Consider the following 16,865-nt stretch of genomic DNA (forward strand, 5'->3'; position numbering starts at 1 on the left):
TGGAATTAATATTCCCCTGGGTCGAACCAAAGCACACCTTATGTATAATTTAAAGAGATAACAACAATAGGTATGCAAACGGTTGCGCTGTCAAGCCAGACCCAAAAACAGTATATTTTTACCTTGCATGATCGGTCCTTCTTTTCAAAGACAAATAGAGGCTGAGCAATCAGAGATTTCTCTGCAAAAAAAAAAAAGAATAAAAATACATGAATAAATTAAAGTTAAAAAAACATACAGCTCGTAAACACAAGCATGTACTAGAAACCAACATATTTTGAAAAGCAAGCAGACATCTACACGTTCAACTGTAACTTACTGTTTTTTAAGCAATTTTCAGATAAATGTTGTAACATCTTAAGAATCCGCAGACTACCGTTTCCATTAAATGTAGTAACTTTTATAGAATTCCGGAAAAAAAGCAATGTCTTACAATTGAAAAATATTTTTTTCCAAATTACCTATTCACATTCCTAGCCCTAGTCTTTTTTAAAATGAAATGTCTGCATCTCACGTTGCTAATGATTGAGCCGAGGAAAAATGACTATACGTAATGAGGACTATTAGGTGACATCACAGCATTTTGTCAAACTGTATATGCAGATAAAAAAAATACCTAACTGCAACAAAGTTACTAATAATTATTGCTCAACAATATTAGAACACATGATGTCATTTCATTGCTATAACTAGATGAAATGTGTTGAAATAATGCTAGTCTTATTACTGATTAGCATAGGGTCACTCTTTAACGCCTCATGCAGAGCAGTAAGTGATATGTAAATACAATTCAAATGGCAGAAGCGTACGTCAGCTTGCATGAGGGAATGGCAGGGTCTGGTCTGTAGAAGGTATGATGCAGGAGACAGAGGAACTTAAATTAATTGCTTAACTGGGAAGTGGTGAAGGGAGCGACAAGGAGGGGACCCCGTCATGCTTGTGTAGTCCACACACTATTCTCACAGCCACAATTAAGATGTTGGCGTTTTGAGATTACTACTCTGGCAGGCTGAAGCTAAACCGCACAACACTAGTCTAAATGGAACACCACACAATTCCAGACTACTGAAGCGTGCTTAGATGGAGGGATCAAAAACATTTTCTTTAGCATTTTTAAAGTTGGAAAGATAGTGGGCAAAACCGTAGAAATAGGTCAATGACACAAAAGACCAATGAATGATGAAGAGGGCTGGAGTAAGCCCCAATAAGTTAGGATATCATATATTTAATTGTGGTAACATCAAAAGATCTTGGCTCATGCAAGAACAAAAAAAAAAGGGAAACTACGATGATCAGTCAGACCTAGAAAGGTTGATACGCGTAGAGTGGTTGATCATGTCAAACCTGTAGAGGGGTCAAGACATAGCAAACCAATAGCCTCTCCCTTCCCTTATCCCACCGCGCCCTAAGCTCCTCAGAAACTGCCCCTGGTACAGATTCAATACTACAGCATAATAGAACACCTGTCAGGCCTTCATCTAGGAGGCGCAATGATTGGAGATAATCGGCCAACAGCTTAGCCAGATATGTATCCATCAGTTTGGCAAGAACCAGCAGCAATTTAATGTGGCGGAAGTTCTTTGGAACTGATTAAACAAGGACCGCCTCTTGGTTAATTGAGTAAAAAGACCTTCTTTACAAACACATTAAAAATAGGTCTCAAAGGTAAAAGGAGCACAATTCACAAAATGCATACAGACTATTCCACAGACATTTGTCATCCTGATCACACCAGTAGACGCTTACAAAAAGTCATACAGGCACAAATATTAATAAATATCTCTTAAACGTGTTACAGGGGCCAGGAGTTCTAGAAGCCTATGCATAATGTTTACATACAATTCATTATATAAACTTGTAGTTTATTTCTTATTGTATATTATAGTGGCTTTCTAACAGAGTAAGGGCTACGTTGGTAATCAAGCAGCTCATCAACCACACTGGCTGCTTGGTTTTAATCCTACACCTGTTCTGATTATGCTATAAATTAGTTGACTCAGACATACAAATTTACCCCTATAGCTCCCTGATGCAGTTATAGCTAGAAGCATCTCAGATCATGGCTGCAGAATTCATAGTTTTTGACTGAATAATGTTCTCACTTTCTAAACCATCTTGATCTTGGTCTGTGGTTCCGTTTTTATCTTCACTTCGTCAGATTACAGCCAGATGCTTGGCATGGATGGCTGATAAATGCTCTTTTCACTGGATTATGTTCTGATTTACACTCATTTAAACTGAGCAACTGTCTCACTACTTCAAGAGCACACACTTTATGTTAAGAGAGTACAAATAAAGATCAAAACGAGCTGTTAAAAGAACAGCAAGTTCTTCAATAAATTAGTTCTGGAAAAAACAAAGTGCTCCTATATACTTTGACTACCAAACTTTAACTCCCAGTATACTGAAACTGTGCTTAGAGTGGGGCCTTCGATCAAATATCTGATCTTACTGCAAGACAAAGATGTAGGCAAAAAAAAAACATACACAAGAGACTCTACTGAGCCAACAAAAGTGGCTCAAATAGCAAAGCAATTGGGAAACACTAACTAGTTTTGCCAGAAACATTTGAAAGGTGCTTAGGGAAAACAAAGGCTGAATACCGAAACGAGTATGTTCTCTTACCAGCCAATCAGTTATTTTCATAACAATGAGTTGAAAATATATTTTCTTAACTACAGCTGTAGTCCACACAGCTGGCTGAACTGCTGCCAAGGAGCTGTTTATGCAATTCACAGACAAAGTCGTTTAAAGGGCGTAAAGGTTTAGAATTGAGCAATATTTACCACAAGTGGTGCTAATAGCACAATTTTCGCATTCATATCCTTTAGAGAAAAAAAATACAAAAAATATATGAGCCAACAGATGCATCAATTTTGTCCAAGTACTTTATTTAGGAAGTGTCCCACCTCAGTTCATTTTCAATGAAACACCCGTCCCAAAAGAAAACCCCTGCATAAAGTTGGAGTTCCTACCCTTCCCAAAATTCCTTGTTCATCTACTCAAGCAGTACTGAGGTTGGGTAACGTTTGGCAGATGAAACTGCTGAGAACCAACTCTCTATTGATGAGGAAGTCACCAAGCAGTAGCAATCAGCATTGAGGCATTCATACTGCATCACATCTCAGAGTAATTAGAGGACAATTTGGCAGTCCTCACTGCCAGCCACCTTGGCCAGCACTTTACATATACCACAAAAAACAATGAAGATGAGCACAGCTCCTGACAACATGTACTCACAATCGACTGTGCATCATAAAATGAGTGGGCGGCGGCTCAAGCAACAGACCTGCTGTACATGTCAGACTTCCACAACCCCAAAAATCTGCTCTTGAGACTAACATACCCCTCTAGACTGAACCTAAGGCAGTCGCGGAAATGGGACATTACCCTGTCCTGAAACCTGGATAACAGTTGTTTAATCCATCAGTTCAATGCTGTGATCAATGGTTCGGAGTCCTTTTGGCATGAATCACAAATGAGGATGTCAGGCCAGTTGTTTCTAACACAAGAGGTCCTTCAATGCCATCCTCAAATTTAGGTGGAAAGGATCCACTTTCCCAGTGCCACTACATAACAAGTCCAAAAAGTGAGAACATCCTTCTGGCTACAGTGAAAATATGGTGAGATTTTGGAAAGAGAGTCTGGAGAAAGGTGAAGAAACAGGGATTTACAGAAGTGCAGACCATGGAAGTGACCCAAGCTCGCTGAATCTCCCTGTACAGGTATTGTCTTCAGGTGGAAAGTCTTCAGGGGAACCAAAGAGAATTTCCATGTGCATAGAAAGGACCTGACAAAGGGTTGGGATGCCAAGAAACATTTAAGGACACTGGATGCACGAGACCAAATATGTCAGATTATCTCTAGGGTACGCCCGTAGGAACTGCATCGCTTGTAACGGGGCACCATGTGTGAAAAATGTGAAATCCTTGAAAAACAGTCAGTTGAAAATATCATGTGCTCACTCAATAATAGGAACCCCCCAGTGGGACATCTCTGCTTCTCACGAGACTCAATTTCCAACAACATTAGCTTTGAAATCAAAGCCCACTTCCAGACAGTTTGACTACGAAGGTCCATACACTACAAATGTGACAGGATAATGAAAAGATCCATTCTCTTAGTGGGAACCAACGCTTCATTGTGTACTGGAGTAATTATGGTTGGAAAGGGTGCGATGTATAATACCTCCCCTGAGGGATTCTTTTGGAAAGAGATTTACAAATAATCTGTTTGTACAGAGATGGATTCTTAAAAAAGAAGCAGAATGAGTAACCCTCGTGCTGGAATTTATACAAGCACTGGCAAAACCAAAAGGTCTATTTGATATGCTAACGCATGAAGAAGTAGCATATTAGAGTCAGACACATGGGGGGGGGGCAGCAGGACAGAACAGAGATGGGTATAGTTGTAAAGTAGTCCCTCGTGCAGGTAAATGCAAGCAGCTGGAGGAAGAAGTATGCACTTAACATCATTAGATGAGAGAAGAATGTTACAAGTCTGGACATGACTGGACAGTCTCCAGCTGAAAGGAGCAATAGTTGAAGGGGTGGTCACTTAGCCCACTCTATTTATATTATTAGCAAGATATCTTGTTGACAGCTGTACAGTCAAAACCCAGACTGCAAAAAAATCTACTTATTAAATGGGGAGGACGGTAGTCCGACGTAAGGGATTCAGTCAGTAACCCGTTCAGTAGAGGCAAATGTTTCAATAAGTTATACTCGAGCTCAACCCCTGGTAGTTAAGTCAAAGGTTGCAACTGTGTCATTTTGAAGTCTGCGGACCATATATAAGAAAATTAAGTGTCCAATGTATCTTGTACACAATTCCCTGATGGCATAACACAACTGTCAGAAAGCAATGGTTATCAAATTAAAACCTTTGCCTGGATAAATGTTGTTCATTTTAGTACAAAGCTTTCACAGAACAACCGCTCAAGGTGAGAGAAGAGGGCATTTAATGATGAATAAAAGACCCAAACAGGCGAAGAAGTGATAAAAAAACATGGCGGGTTAGACAGGAGGATGAGAGGAAGATTGGCGGGAGAGAGGGACTGACTGCATGATGACAACACAGGGAGGAATCTGACTAAAAGAATTTGGAGGATGAGGCAGCAAGGTCAGGAAAACCTGGAAAGAGAAAACCTGGAGTCAGATTAACGAATGAAAATAAGATAGAAACAAGACGGGCAAGTGAATAAAGTGAGACTGTCACCTAAATGGTATCTTAAAAGAGGAAACAAGGGTAGGAACAATGTTTCTATGGGTACATGGGTTGACCACAGAAGTATAGTAAAGGATTTCGAATGAGACAGGAGAATGGGATCATAGAAATAGATGGAGCTAGAGAGCAGAGACTGAGAGCCTCATCACCAAAAGTGAGCACTGGGAGCGCTAAGTTAAGACTAAGTCTCTGCCACAGTTTTAGTTGACTGGTGTCTTAAGTAGTATAAAAGATGGCACAGTGTTATATTACCACCTTGCACAAAAGTTAATGGGTGCTTGTCACATGAACTTTCAGGGTATGAGCTGCTTTTGACTGGAAATACAGCAGCATTTGTTGACACATTTAAAGTAAGCTACACAACATAACATGATACCATACACAAAACAACTGTAGGATTCCAGATTTTTGTTGCAATACCACCTCCCACACTTTTTGCCTGGTTATCTGGAGCAACTTTGACTGAGAGTGTGCTGGATTCCTGCTAATCAGGTCCCCAGCACCGGTATTCTTTCCCTAAACTGTTACAAGGGGGATGAAGTTGTAGTAAGTCCCCAGTAAACTGTACCCCTGGTATCTAGAGCTCTGGAACTGAAGAGGGTCCATTAGGGCTGTAGCATGAATTGTGCCACTATAGGGACCCCTCACCAAGATCATGCAAACAGCAATTGCAGACTGCATGTCTTGGTGCGGACAAAACCAAAGAGTGGACATTGCACATAGACCAGTGTGCCACATCTACAGACACTGCATAAGAAATAGGTAAGACACCCCTACAGCAGGCCTTACAGCCCAAAGGCAGGGTGCAATATATTCCATGTGTGGACATATCTGCCTGAGCAGATGTGACCCTACAATATCAAAGTTCATTCTGAAACATTGTAAGTGAATAGGGAAGCCATACCAAGTACATGGGCTCGACACTCGTCACTAATCAGACCCCAGCTCCATGATGGCTTCACTGTACATCTGTTTGTCTTAATAAGTCTGCACTGATGCCTGTCGTGACACCCCGCTGTCGCTGAACCTTAGGGGAGTTTGAGGTCCTCCAGCAAATTTAACTGTGGCAGCAGGTCTTGCGCGACTATCCTATCCTTCGTTCGCTTCCCTCATTTTGTTCTGCCCTATGTCCCCGCTTACGTTTGAACTGCACTGCTCCTACATTACTCGCACATTACTCGATGCAGCGACTTGTCAACACCACTCTGTCTTTCCTGAGATATTGCCGCAAGCTTTGATGTAATTGCTGCGCACTGAAGGTTTCATTGTCATGTAGCTATCAACTCGGCTGTACACTGTTGCTTTCTCATCTGTTGCATGAGTGCTATTCTGACTGTATGTCTTATTGACTAATGTGCAAAAACAAACATAAGAAAAAGTTAATAACAAGCATTTGCAATGCAATAGGTCTCGCATTTACGCGAGTTTAAGCTATCGGGATTGCAAATAACAATGCTTTTTATTTATGTTTTAAAAACAAATATAAAAGGCATTGTTATATGCAATGTCAATAGCTCAAACTCGCGTAAATGCGAGACCTATTGCATTGCAAATGCTTGTTTTTTTTATCAATGCCTAAATAGCATCGGCAGAAAACACCTGCGAGACGTATGTGCTTTGCCAATATTTGCTTCTTACTGCAGTCAGAAAGGAAATGGCAGTTACGTGCAAAAGAAGAAAAAATATTGCTGAGGCATGAAAAATCAAACCCATCACCCGATCGCCTGCGTGCACCAAGGTCTGTGGTGTCAACTATAAGAGTCGATTGACGGAGAAAGAAAGCAGCTCAATACCGGGCCTGAGCAGAGGAAAGGCAGGCTCTTTCATTGTGCTGTCAATCAACGCAGAAAAAAGAAGACTAATAACACCAGCAGCTGGCCCCAGAGAGGGCAAGGGGAGCAGACACGCTTCTCGTGAAGAAGCACGTGCTGACGAGTCATCTTTGCTATAGAAACAGCAGCCCAGACGATATGACCAAATGGGCGGTGCTTAATTCGATAAAAAACGTGCAGAGAGCCCAACAGTTCCTGTAGAGGCCTGATACCAGTGCTGAGTGCTGGGTTTGCTGAATACCTACGCTCTCTACTTTTGATTCCACCGCATGCCTCTTTCTCCAGTCACCCACCTTTGCTGCCTCTCACGCCTGCAGGTTCCTTTGTATCCTTGCGTGTTCCCTTTGTCACTCTGTTTTATTGATAGAGTTGCTGCAGCCTCTGGTTTCATTGTATATATGCACGTCAGGTATCTTCAGTTTTCGAGCTAAGTTGTCTCTAGCCTAGAGGCTACAATAGGGAGTTTACCACACAAGAATCAACCCAACATTGTAAACAAGACAAGCCCGGCGGAGCGTGGCGCGCGCGCGTTTGGGGGCGGGGGAGCGGACCCTTTGAAGTCCTCCCAAAAGGCGGATTGCATGGCGGCACGATGCGCGTGATTGTGCGCGTGCTAGCCATGCAATCCGCTTTTTGGGAGCACTTTTCAAACCCGCTTTCTATAGTCTCGCTTTGCGATCGCTTACGCGATAGCAAGGTCAAGACCTAAAAACGATTTAAACAAACAAAAAAAATAAGTCTGCACTGATGCCAGCATCTGATTTATTAATAAATGCACACTGAGGGCTCCTTAGAGGTGCCCCCGTAAAACCTACTGACTGCTAGTGAGTTGACTGACTGGTCTCAGCCAGCTTGCCACCACTAGACATGTTTCTGACTCCCTGACGTGAGAGCCTTCACTCTCGTTGGTCAGGAACAAAGCCTGCTCAAGCAGGAAGGGCATCTCAGAGTGGGAAGCTTCAAAGGCCCTGCCGCCATTTCTCCCTGTTCTGACCCCGCTTTTTGGCGGGAAAATTAGTTAGATTAGGAGGTGGGCCAACACCTAGCCAGCACCACCACTAAGGTGGGGCAGCTGATGTGGACCCCACTTTTTATAATCATCCATCTTGTGCTGGAGAAAATTACCCTATATCAGGGTCAGAGTTATGCCCACTTCCCACAGGAAGTGGTCATATAGAGGGTATAGTCACCCTAAGGTAAGTAGCCCATCGTTAACTACCTGGTACTCCCACTAATGCCCCTAAATTGAATATTTAGGTGGCACCCCTCGAGCCAGACCTTCAGATTCAACAGGCCTAAAGAAAAAAACGGACAAAGAAGAGCTGCTGAGCTCGAGAACTGAGTGCCTGCTGTGGACTTTTGGCGCAAAAACCTACCTGCCGCTTCAAGATTCAACCATAGTGGTCAACTGTATCGTCCTGCAACTGTGAGCCCTACAAGAACCCCAGAGGACCGCCAGACTTTCGCCAATCACCCAAGACCTCCCTTGGAGTAGAGAAACTACTCCCCTGCAGACAGCAAACACTGAATACGCAGAGTCCAGTTTACAGACTTGCAGCTCCCTGGTCCGACCGACGCCGCAACCAACCAGGAAGAGGTGCTTTTGCTCTGGAAGGTCAACTCTTTCTCCCCACCCAGAGTGGAGCCATGCCATACCAATCCCCAGAGCACCAGACGTCCTGCAACCAACATCGACCAACAGAGTCCTATCGAGGAACGTCAAGACCCCTGAGACCTACTCCACGAGTGTCCCAGCAGTCCTGAAATCATCCGTGCAAGCTGCTTTCCCCTGATCAAGAAGACCGCCTTTGCACACTGAACTAGGCTGACCAACCTACTCTGCTCCCAGCCTGCCCTGCCTGGGCTGGCTGTGCTCCCGTGCTCCAGAGGCTCTTGTAACCTTAGCCCCCATTTGGGAGGTCTCCGACTTGCCTACAAGTCTCCCTTTGTAGTCTGTTTCTAGGTGCCCCCTCCCTCTCTTCATAGCACACCAGCTACCAAAGCCTGCAGCACCCTTCTCCCAGCAGAATCCGAACTTTTCTGCAACCACTGGTGGCCTCTTGAACTTTGGTGGGTTACCACTCCGAATCCAGATGGTGAACCCTGACCCAGCCCCACTCCCACCTCCACCTCCACTCCCGCCCCCCTCTCCTACTTAATGGTGACCGCTGCGCGGTCGCGCCGGAGGCGCGCCTGAGGCAAGCCCGTCTATGCCCGTCCGCGCCTGGACCGCACCCAGCGCCTGACCCCCTGGCCTCTACGAGCACCATGACACCCTACACCGCTACGACTCCAACACCCTCCACGCACTCAACGCCGGCCGACCCTCCTCCTGCTTCCAGGCCACCCTAAAGCTCACCCACGGACCCTTCACCTGCCGCAAATACAACTACATGAGCCAGCGCACACCTGCATGCCCTACCCATCACACCGTCGCCAACCTCAACAAACTCAGCTGCATACTACTCAACACCCGCTCAGCCCACAAACACGGCGTCGAACTCTGGGAACTGCTCGACTCCTCCGGCCCGGACGTCGCCTTCCTGGCGGAGAGCTGGATGAACACCTCCTCAGCGCCGGACATAGCCAAAGCCATCCCGGACGGCTACAAGATCACCCGCAGGGACCGTAACAACAACAAACCAGGTGGAGGAATCGCCATCATCCACAGGAACACCATCAGCGTCTCAACCAACACCGAAGACTCCCTCAGCATAGCCGAACACCTACACTTCCAGATCCACGTCAATCACAACACCACCCTCAGATGAACCCTTGTCTACCACCCCCCTGGCCTCCGCGCACAATTCAGCGATTCCATCGCCGACCTCATCAGCACACACGCCCTCGCCTCCACAGACTACATCCTCCTCGGGGACCTGAACTTCCACCTCGAGAACGCCAACGACAGGAACACCACAACCCTGATCGACAACCTCGCCAACCTTGGACTCAAACAGCTCGTCACGACACTCACCCATTCCGTCGGACACACGTTCAACCCCATCTTCTCCGCCAGTAACCACATCACCTTCAGCCACACCACCGAACTCCACTGGACCAAACACCACTGCATCCATTTTTCCTTCGGAAAACACACCGCGCACAACCAACCGCAACAGATCCCACACCGCAACTGGAAAAAAGTCTCCGAAGACCAGCTCATCACTACCCTCGCCCGAAACCCTCCACCAGAGCCCTCCGAGACCGACGCAGCAGCCCACACCTTCCGACAATGCATCGACAACTGCGCCAACACCCTCGCCCCGATCGGGAAACCCTCCAACAAGCGCACCAACACGAGAGCCATCTGGTTCAACGCCAACCTCCTGAACTCCAAGCACACCTGCCGAAGACTCGAGAAGCAGTGGCGCAACGGCCAGACACCAGACAACCACGCTGCCCTCACGAACGCCAGATGCAAACACCACCAACTCATCCGATCCGCCAAAAGAACCTCCTTCAAGGAACGCATCGACAACAACGCACACGACAGCAAAGAGCTCTTCAACATCGTGAAAGAACTCGCCACCCCCAGCTCCAATGACGTACCGCCATCACAAGAACTCTGCGACCCCCTAGCCACTTCTTCCACCGCAAGATCAGACATCCACAGCAGCTTCGACACCCAGACGCCAACAAACGCAGAGACCCCCGACTCAACACCCACCAAACACACCGACCTCCTGCTCTCCTGGAACCACGTCAACGACTAAGAGACCATCAAAATCATGAACACCATCCACTCCGGCTCACCCTCCGACCCCTGCCCCCACCACATCTTCAACAAGGCAAGCTCCATCATCACACCCCAACTCCGAAAAATCATCAACAGCTCCTTTGACACCGCCACCTTCCCGGAAAGCTGGAAACACGCTGACATCAACGCCCTACTCAAGAAACCCAAGGCCGACCCAAAGGACCTCAAGAACTTCCGACCCATCTCCCTGCTCCCGTTCCCAGCGAAAGTCATTGAAAAGACGGCCAGAAGACAACCGACCCGCTTCCTGGAGGAAAACAACGTCCTAGACCACTCCCAATCCGGATTCCGTAGCAACCACAGCACCGAAACCGCCCTCATCGCCGCCACTGACGACATCAGAACCATACTGGACAACGGCGAAACCGCGGCCCTCATTCTCCTGGAACTGTCGGCCGCCTTCGACACCGTCTGCCACCGCACCCTGTGCACATGCCTCCGCGACGCAGGAATCCGAGACAAAACCCTGGACTGGATCACCTCCTTCCTCACCGGCAGAACCCAGAGAGTCCGCCTCCCCCCCTTCCGATCCGAAGCCACCACGATCACCTGTGGCGTACCCCAGGGATCATCCCTCAGCCTGACCCTCTTTAACATCTACATGGCACCGCTCGCCAACATCGTCCGAGCACACCACCTCAGCATCGTCTCCTACGCCGACGACACCCAGCTGATTCTCTCCCTCACCAAGTACCCGGCCACCGCCAAATCCAACATCCACGAGGAAATGAAGGCCGTCGCAGACTGGATGAAGATCAGCCTGCTGAAGCTGAACTCGGACAAGACAGAGGTCCTCATCCTTGGATCCACCCCCTCCGCATGAGACGACTCCTGGTGGCCGGCCACACTGGGAGCCGCCCCGACACCCACCAACCACGCACGCAACCAGGGTTTCATCCTGGACTCCACGCTCTCTATGACCCGGCAAGTTAACGCCGTCTCCTTCTCCTGCTTCAACACCCTCCGCATGCTCCAAAAGATCTACATATGGATCCCCTCTGAAACCAGAAGGACGGTCACCCAAGCACTTGTCAGCAGCAGGCTGGACTACGGCAACGCCCTTCAAGCAGGAACCATGGCCACACTCCAGAAGAGACTCCAACGCATACAAAACGCCTCTGCACGCCTCATCCTTGGACTCCCTCGCCACAGCCACATCACCACCCACCTGAAAGAGCTGCACTGGCTCCCGGTCAACAAGAGGATCACCTTCAAGCTCCTCACCCACGCCCACAAAGCACTCCACAACGCCGGATCAACATACCTTAACGATCGACTATCTTTCTACACCCAGAACCGCCAGCTTCGCTCCGCCGACCTCACCCTCGCCACCGTCCCACGCATACGCCGAACGACCACCGGTGGCAGATCTTTCTCCCACCTCGCCGCAAAGACGTGGAACACCCTCCCCGCCCACCTACGGCAGGCCCAGGATCTGCTGACCTTCAGGAGACTCCTAAAGACCTGGCTGTTCGATCAGTAGCTGCTCCCCCCACCCCCTTAGCGCCTTGAGACCCTCACCGATGAGTAGGGCACTCTACAAATGTCTTGATTGATTGATTGAACCCTTAGAACCGTCTATGTTATTTTCTGTGCATTTTTGCTATTTTCTCTCATAAAGATTCATTGTGTGCAATTGTGCACAACTGTGAACTATTTTCTGAAATTTTAAAATTTATAAGAAATTAAGTATTTACTTGTAAACTAAGTTCTTGGTGGAAAAATAGATTTTAAAAATGCGTCATTTTTAGGTCTCGCCTGGCGAAAGCAGCCCATGCGCTGCACTCGCCATGGAGAGGACCTTTTGGAATCGATTCAGCCAAAGCTGAATGCACGCGCGTCCAAATGGACAAAGATGGCTGCTCTTGCCATCCGCAAAGCTAAACATGCACGCGTAGGGACAAAAAAATGCACGCGCATGTGGACAGCCCGACGCCATCTTTGTGCACATGCGCGCTTTTTTTGGTCCCTACAAGTGCATGGCGGCGTGCTCCCGCACAACCACCGCTCGACCCAAAAGAGCTGGCGCAGGGCTTCCCGCAAGCATTGCTTGTTGTATTTGCATTCAGGGATCAGAGGTGCTATTTTGGCCCATTATCAGATCAAAACTACAAGTACCAGAGGGTAAAGTAAAAAACATTGACTGACATAGCTATTCAAAGCATGGAGCTGGGAAAATGTGCGAGCTCTGTATAAATCCCCAAAACATAAATAAAACGTTTGCGAGGGCATGCCTTCCTCCCTGGGATGTTGTTCTGCGGGTCTTACCTCTCTGTCATCCCGGTTACTAATCGCCGTGCTGCCTCGCCCAGTTAGTAGGCTGCTGCTGGCCACGCTGGACTTTCCTCTGTAATTCCCTAATGTGCCGTCTCCGCACCGCCCCCTCTGGCGGCGGTCAATATTCCCCGTTCTCCCGTCCAACCCCCACTTTGCCGCGTTCAAATAGGTCTTTAATTACAGCCGGGCTCAGCGCCGAAGTCCCAGGGGGCAGCGCGCACTTGCGTCGCTGTTCAGTCACCTCCTGGCGGCAGTCGTCAATCATCGCCTATCGTGGCCTGCCAACATTTCAATTACAAGATATGTACTGTAATGGGGCGACTGAGTGCAGCTGAGCCGGGAGGTGTGGTGGGGGCTGGGCCATACCAGGCAAAGTTACGTCGCGTTTGGGGCTGGGAAGAACCGTTGGGCAAATAAAGGGCTTAGAAGTCCGTGCCTAAGAGGTAGAAAAGATGAAGGGTAATTTTTTAGTTAAGGCGACCATGCCAGGTGGACCAGACGACCCCATGACGTCATTTTTCCATTTCGAGACTTTGCTGTTACATATCATTGTTATCAGGTTTGCTGGTCCAAAGGGCTCAATTGAAATGAACCAAGACTACAACCCCCAGAATGCACTATTACATAAACGCAAAGTTTAGAAGTGCAATAGTTGTATGTGGGAGACATGGAACCATTTGGTCACGATAACCATGCCAAAAACTATAGTCGTGTTTATCCCATTATAAAACCGACACTGCACAGCATACAGTGCTGCGGCCCAGGGCAGCCTACTTTCTGTAGTAAAATCAACTGGTTTAAAATAACGGACTACGATGGTCTGTAAAAGAAAGACCCCCAACTTAAAAGTTGTGTCCTTGGTACCAAGCGGATATGTGAGACCACCTTGTGCAAACTGCCAAACCACCCCCCCTCCCCCACCTGCTCCCCCCATGCCGTGACAACATATTCGGCTAGCCCTGCTTTCCAGCCAACATGCTTCTCATCCAAAAACTTAGTGGATAGACTGGAGTAAAAATGACTTCAGTGATGCTTGAGTGGGCTGCTGCATAAATGTTCAATACAGTTGGAGCACTCGAGTTTCCTAGCTCCATGTGTGAGGAGCTTATCCAGGCCAGCTGTCTGCTTTGCATCCTTTTAATTTGTCGTCCCGATTTTATAATAGGATAACAGAGGACTACAGGTACCAGAGTGCACAGCAAAACACCTGGCGTGGATAAACTCTTTATGCATTGACTTGGGAAACATGCAAGCTCGTACAATACACTCATGGTACAGTGGCACCATTGCAAAATATGAGGTGCAACTGACTTCTGTTGTGCTGCAGCACCCTCTTCTCACAGTAACCTATGTACACAAATCGTCTGACTAGTTCTCTTTGTAATGATGGGCCCTAGGCCCACATGCTAGGTGAAGGAGGACACAGGACACATAGTTGGGGATAGTGGGAATGGCCTCGAGCACGTGCGCTCGGCCCCTTTTATTGACAGCGTCACCTGACACAGTGACGTCTGTGGTGGGTGGGTGTACAGTGTAATACAGCAGGTCGGAGCACTAGAACGTGTCCATGCTTGGACACTACATCCCTCCCAATTTTTAATAACAAAACCAAACGTCAAAGTTCAACCTGGGGGAGAAAGAAAGATATACACAGTTGTAATACAGTGACCAAACTTCTGCAGAATCGCTCACGCTTCAGCTGCTTGGAGTCGCAGAAGATGTTCTTCCTGTCGCGGACGATGCTCTTCCTGTCGCAGACGATCACCAGTTCACTGTGGCACCAGTCATGGGTGCTCGATGGATCTAGTCTGTTTGACGGCTCTGCCTTGAAGTTGTTCTCACAGTCTTTCCTTCGCTTTTACTTTCTTGGCGACAAACGCAGTTGAGTTCTTGTGGTTTTACCGCTAGATGTTGCCGTTCGTCTTTTCGTCCAGTCCTTTTCTTTATCTGTGGCGTGTGTTCTGTTTTGCAAAACGGATTGGTTGCAAGACACCCCTCTCACCAGGATGCCTCTCTCGCAGGTGTTCCCCTGCCACGGGATATCCCTGAGGCCCTCTGGCTCGTCCTGAGCTGGGTGTACTGTGTCGTGTTACTCGCACGCCGATCCGTGTGGGTGCAGAGGAGACGACAAGTCTCACCTCGGGTTCTGCAGTCGTGCCTGGAGGGTAGCTGTTGGCTCCTGTCTTCGCACACAATGTCTTCATCCTCCTGGGACCTTTGCTGGAGGGCGGCTGATGACCATCTCTCGTCGCGGGGACGCTCTCTCACTGGCATCCCTGAGGCCTCTGCCCCTGGGTCACCACGGCTGGCGTTGTCCAGTGTCCGTGTGACCCCAAAGGTGGGTGTTTCGAATAGTCCGGCCTGCTCACCCCTGCAGATCCCAGGTGCGCTGAAAGCATCATCAAACAGATGGTCTTTCTCCGTGCCACGGGTGTTCTTCAGGACTTGCGCACCGTGTTCTGACGCTTGTCACCTTCCTTGTCTTTGAGGTGTGAGTAGTCTTGCCACACTCTTCTCTCTTTCCTCTATGTCTTTCTCCGTGAGGATGTCATGTCACTCTGGCTTCTTCTTTTGTTGCAGTGGCAACCGTGCCACTCAGATCTCTTCCTTTCCCCTTTTTCCTTTAAGTGGCAGACGTGCCACTCTGATATCTTCTTCCTTCTTGTAGTGGCAAACGTGCCACTCAGACATCTTCTTTTCTTGTAGTGGCAAACGTGCCACTCAGACATCTTCTTTTCTTGTAGTGGCAAACGTGCCACTGCGATGTCTTCTTTCTTCTAAGTGGCGGACGTGCCACTCTGGTCTCTTCATCTCTTCGCTTCACGACCTACTCTGGACCGTTCCTGTTCTCCTCTTATCTGGCCAGGCTTCTCCATGCAGCGCGCGCACTCTGCACGTGTTCCCCCTGGTCTTGTCCTCGTCCGAGAACACTCTCTTCATCTTCCTCAGCATTCCGAGTTAGGGTCGTGACCTTCTCTTCATCTTCACCTTGTCACCAGTTACGTCGGTTGAAGTTCGTGGGGCCATGCTCATGGTCCGCTTCGGTCTTCTCCCTTTCACCAGTTGCTTTGGTTCTTCTTGAGCTTCTTTGGACCACTTGACGGTCCGCGCTGCCGATCACTGGCAGGATATCTTCGGTCTTGCTTCAGACCTCTTGGTGCAACTCCTGGCGAGTTGGCTTCTTTGGGTGCGACCATGTGGCAGGTCGGCTGGGCCTTTGTGGTGCGACCATTTGGCTGGTCGGCTTGACCTTTGTGGGGCGACCGTTTGGCAGGTCGGCTTGGCCTTTGTGGGGCGACCGTTTGGCTGGTCGGCTTGACCTTTGCGTTGCGACCGTTTGGCAGGTCGGCTGGGCCTTTGTGGTGCGACCATTTGGCTGGTCGGCTTCACGAGGTGTGTCGCGTCGTGTGACTACCTTTGTCCGCTGCCTTGTCAGGCGCTGGTGCGTGCTACTCTTCGTACCGTCGTGGTACAGCTTCAGTGTAGCGTTGCTCCTAGTATCATGATCATTTGATGTGGTGGCTTCTTGGCGCCACTGGGTGTTGCTCTGCATCCTTGGCCGCCAGTGTCGGATACTTGCTGCGCCCATCCTCTTCAGTGGGTTCCTCTCGTGTAGGCGCTGCAGTGTACCTTCCGCGTCCGGGGTACAACTGCGCTGAGTCCGTTTGTTCTCTCGAGGGTTGGCTCCACTTGATGCGGCGACAGCGCAGTCCTCGCTGGGGTGGATGTGGCTTGACACCATTTCCTTTTCTTCCTCCTTGTCGCTGGGG

At 48.4% G+C, this 16,865-nt stretch overlaps 1 protein-coding gene across 4 annotated transcripts in view; it reads right to left on the reverse strand.

Moving 5' to 3' along the window:
• Nucleotides 1-16,865, reverse strand: part of RANBP3L (RAN binding protein 3 like) — a 154,635-nt gene that overhangs the window by 100,180 nt on the left and 37,590 nt on the right. For all 4 annotated transcript variants that reach the window (XM_085631050.1, XM_085631049.1, XM_085631048.1 and 1 more), the window contains exon 2: nucleotides 123-181. In XM_085631050.1, the coding sequence (XP_085487176.1) occupies nucleotides 123-181 (59 nt within the window). The remainder of the gene's footprint in view (nucleotides 1-122; nucleotides 182-16,865) is intronic.

This window comes from Triturus cristatus, chromosome 2_1 (genome assembly GCF_964204655.1).
Source record: "Triturus cristatus chromosome 2_1, aTriCri1.1, whole genome shotgun sequence".
In the NCBI taxonomy this organism is placed as follows: Eukaryota; Metazoa; Chordata; class Amphibia; order Caudata; family Salamandridae; genus Triturus; species Triturus cristatus.